The sequence below is a fragment of the Xenopus tropicalis genome, chromosome 2 (assembly GCF_000004195.4).
Source record: "Xenopus tropicalis strain Nigerian chromosome 2, UCB_Xtro_10.0, whole genome shotgun sequence".
In the NCBI taxonomy this organism is placed as follows: Eukaryota; Metazoa; Chordata; class Amphibia; order Anura; family Pipidae; genus Xenopus; species Xenopus tropicalis.
The window spans coordinates 35,356,508-35,360,242 of NC_030678.2; the positions used below are offsets into that span (position 1 = coordinate 35,356,508).

At 43.1% G+C, this 3,735-nt stretch overlaps 1 protein-coding gene across 1 annotated transcript; it reads right to left on the reverse strand.

Moving 5' to 3' along the window:
• Nucleotides 1–1,385: 1,385 nt before the first annotated feature.
• Nucleotides 1,386–3,291, reverse strand: ovca2 (OVCA2, serine hydrolase domain containing). Its single transcript, NM_001114239.1, is given in 2 exon segments — nucleotides 1,386–1,956; nucleotides 3,102–3,291. Coding segments are annotated over 2 exon segments (693 nt in total). The 5' UTR covers nucleotides 3,280–3,291; the 3' UTR covers nucleotides 1,386–1,441.
• Between the last annotated feature and the right edge of the window lie 444 nt (nucleotides 3,292–3,735).

A 3,735-nucleotide genomic window follows, 5' to 3' on the forward strand; every position in this document is an offset into this window, starting at 1 on the left:
TTTCTTGATGCTTCCCTGCTCAGTTTTATTGCTCCTGTCACATTAAGCAATAGAACTGAGCACAGAAGCACCATTAAATTAAGTTTTTGCCGTTCAGTGCTTCCACCTCTCAGGCAGGACAACAGGGGTGCTCTTATTACACATTCATGACATTAGCGCCGTAAGTACAACTTACATCATGAAAACTGAATGTAATTGCAAAGGAAGAGCCCCCTGAGATAAGTTATATTAATTAAGGGTGGGTATGCCTCTTTAAAATCTCAGTTTATGGTCAAATTGTAGTCAGAGCTGAAGGGCGGGTCCCTCCTAAGGGGGCCCAATGCAGAAGACAGGGGTGAATATCACAAAGTCATGTCAGTTGTCATTTACTGTCTTGAACTATGGCAGAGCGACTGTTACAGTCTTGCTTTCTTGCATGAGTTTGGAACAATGGGGGGTTCAAATGTTGGATAAGAAAAAGGGAACCTGAAGTTTAAAACCTCTGCTTTATGGGATCCACATAGAGGCTGACACAGAACTAAAGCTGTAGGTTAGAAGAGCAGGTAACATGATCACAGTTGCTGAAAGTAACTGAAATGATGTATTATTCTGGTCCCAATCTCTCTGAAAATTTTCCCTCTTCATTTTTTCTCAAGCATTGTTACTGGATACCAGGGAGGAATTCTACAGCCCATTTTCAGGCTCCAATCACAATACCTTGCATGGTGTTGATGTTATGCCACATAATGAATGTAGAAATTACATTGATAAGAACCAGTAAAAGCCATGCCAAGAGCCACACACATAAGTGACTGCAGAGGTGTCAGCACTGAGTGGGTTAAAGCAGCAGCCCATAATAAAAGTGCCTCCTTTTGCTCACTTCAGTGGCTTGTACACAGCTGACATTTAACATTCTGTTTGCTAATTGCCATAGTGTAATGAACCTTTAAATACGCTTTTAGAAGGGAGAAATGCAAGGTGGCATTCCATTTACTGGTAAGGCAGTGCCTGTGACGAATATGATAATATTGGAAGTGTGGCCATCACTGGTCGCTGGGACTCCTGGGGCAATGCTCTCTGTGTACCATGAAACAAATGAAATATCTAGAGATAAAGATACCCTGCTGATCCAAAGAACCTCACTTTATTTCTTAACTCTTTGCAAGGCCTAGTCCTAGGAAAATGTGCTTATAAATAGTTAAGGGAATAAATAACAACCATACAACAATGTAAAATTGCTTAGTGATCTTCTGAGCAGTTTTGTAATATATATTATTTATTTCATATTAGCAGTTCTACACTGCTAATGTCACTATCTACTAGTAGCACATAATTCATGTATACCCATGCCCAATTCCTTAATGTGGTTCTATTACCCCCCCATGAACAATTATTAAGAAATCATATGGTTTCCCTATTATTTTTTATTAGAAAGTGAATGAGCCAGTCATATGATAACATACTAAGTAAGGAACTTGTCCAAAAACTCCCAATACACTTTTTTTTGTGGGGCACAAGCTGGAACATAATGGCCTCCAGAATGCATCAATATAACAGGATTCTCAAAATGGGAAACCAGTTCCTGGCTCATGGCAGCAGATATGACACGGTCGGTCTCACCAATGACATGCAATGAGGGAACCGTGATTGGCTGCTGATAATGCTTTGTGTGGTCAGTTGATAGGCTTTTAAAGCCCGCCACCAAAATAGCAAAGTCAAAATGGAATCGGGGATCTCCTTGTTGCTTTAAAGCGCAAATGATGGCTACCAGTGCGGCTCCTTGGCTGAATCCCAAAATGCCATCAAAGGGCCCAAGTTCAGAAAATGCCTTAGCCACAGTATCCAGAGACGCCTCTAGCCCGGAGCAAGTGTTGCTTTCTTCCATGGCATCAAAGCTATTTTGTTCTGGATTGGAGAACCACCAGCCTCTGGATTCATCCTGTAAAGAGTCTGGGACTCCAGCACCGGGCTCAGCATCTAAAGAGGAAATACAGTTATTCTATTGAAGAAATTGTATTAATTTCTCTGCAAACAGCTTGGTAAAGCATGAAAGGGCCTCTATAATCTTAGGCTAATGTCAGACCAGGCGTATGGCGTATATTTTCGGCAAGCTGAAAAACACTTGTTCAGGCCCAGGTAGGAGGCATATGGCGGTATTCCTGGTCAGACATTAGCCTTAGGTTAAATGAACATGGAGCGTTTTGGCTGCTGCTGAACTCTACTGAAGAACAGATGTAGTCAATAATGATGCATGGGTTGGGAATTTGCTAACCCATCCTGCATTCACCCTAACCCCCACCCCAACTTGGGCCCAAATTGTTATATATCCCTCTATGCTAAAGTCAGAGCTGACAGCTGGGGGGGCACACTATGTCACTAACCCCTGGCAGGGGGCACAGGGAGACCAGCCGCAGGGTTCAATTAAGAGTTACGGCACACATGACTTTTTTTTAGCCCCAGTGCATTTAACTAAATATCCAAATTTCCACCAGCATTAATGGTAATGGAAAAACATTTGCATCACACAGTAGCCTATGACTCCAGTAGTGGCCCCAATGGGAAGCACAGACAAGGTATATGCGATTAACATAAAGGCGCTCTGTGCTCAGCCAATAGGGTGCTTCCGGGCACCAGGAGGTGTTACTTATTGGGCTGATTTCTGCGTTAATTCTTGTGCCATGAGCATTTCTTAGCAGCAGTTTAGACCAGAAACTACAGTTCTGCTATCAATCTCTGCTTTTTGGCAGCTTTGCTCAGGACACCAGTGATACTTAGACTGTAAGCTCTACGAGGCAGGGACCTCCTTCCTACTGTGTCTCAAACCACATGGCACTTATATATATATATATTGTATTTATTTATCACTTGTCCTCCCTGTGTGTAATTTTGTATTCTGTAAGATTGTACAGCGCTGTGTACCCTTGTGGCACTTTATAAATAAAGTTATACATACATACATCAACTATCAATAAACTGTATTAATAAAATAATTGTATCACTCAAATATGAAGCTACAGAAGAGGAAGAATCAAGTCTGCCCTCAGTTTTACAGAATATTGATAGATATAACAGGTGAGTGTGGGACATGTAGGGGGACACACACACAGGGACAGGAGCCGTACCAGGATCGGGTACCAATAAGGGGGCGCTAAAAGTTATGAGATCTGCCCGGCCCCGCAGCCTTTTGCGCAGCGCTCCTGTTCTCTCCCTAAAGCTCCGTTCGTTTTGCCGGTACCCATGCAGAGCCAACACCCGTAGGACACGTTTCTGGGCTGCCCCCGGCGTCTCTGTTGCCGCCATATTAGTACACCCGGAAACCAGGAAGTGGAAGCCAGCTGATGCTGATTGGCTGACCGGTGTCAGTACAGTAATAGAACAGCAGGAGCAGCTTAGAGTTTGCTGTACAATGAGTTGGCAACCTATAGGGGCATAAATATACCTCATAAAGTCAGGCCTCTAGTTCCAACATGTATTTCTACGCGGTACAGTGTGCAGTGCTGTAAAACATATCACATGTAATGGGCTCATTCTCTTGCAGCATGCTGGGGGCTGGACTAGGGTAAAATACTGACATGAAGCCTCTGAGCAGATGGGTATATGCACCCAGCCGCCATTGGGCTGCATTATGGGACCTATTATCCAGCTGCCAATAGTATTGCCTGTATTTACTAAGCATATCAACTAGACCCTACTATAATAAATTAATAAATCAGAATCAAACACAGCCAGCAATATACCATAGAGAGAGAATAAATG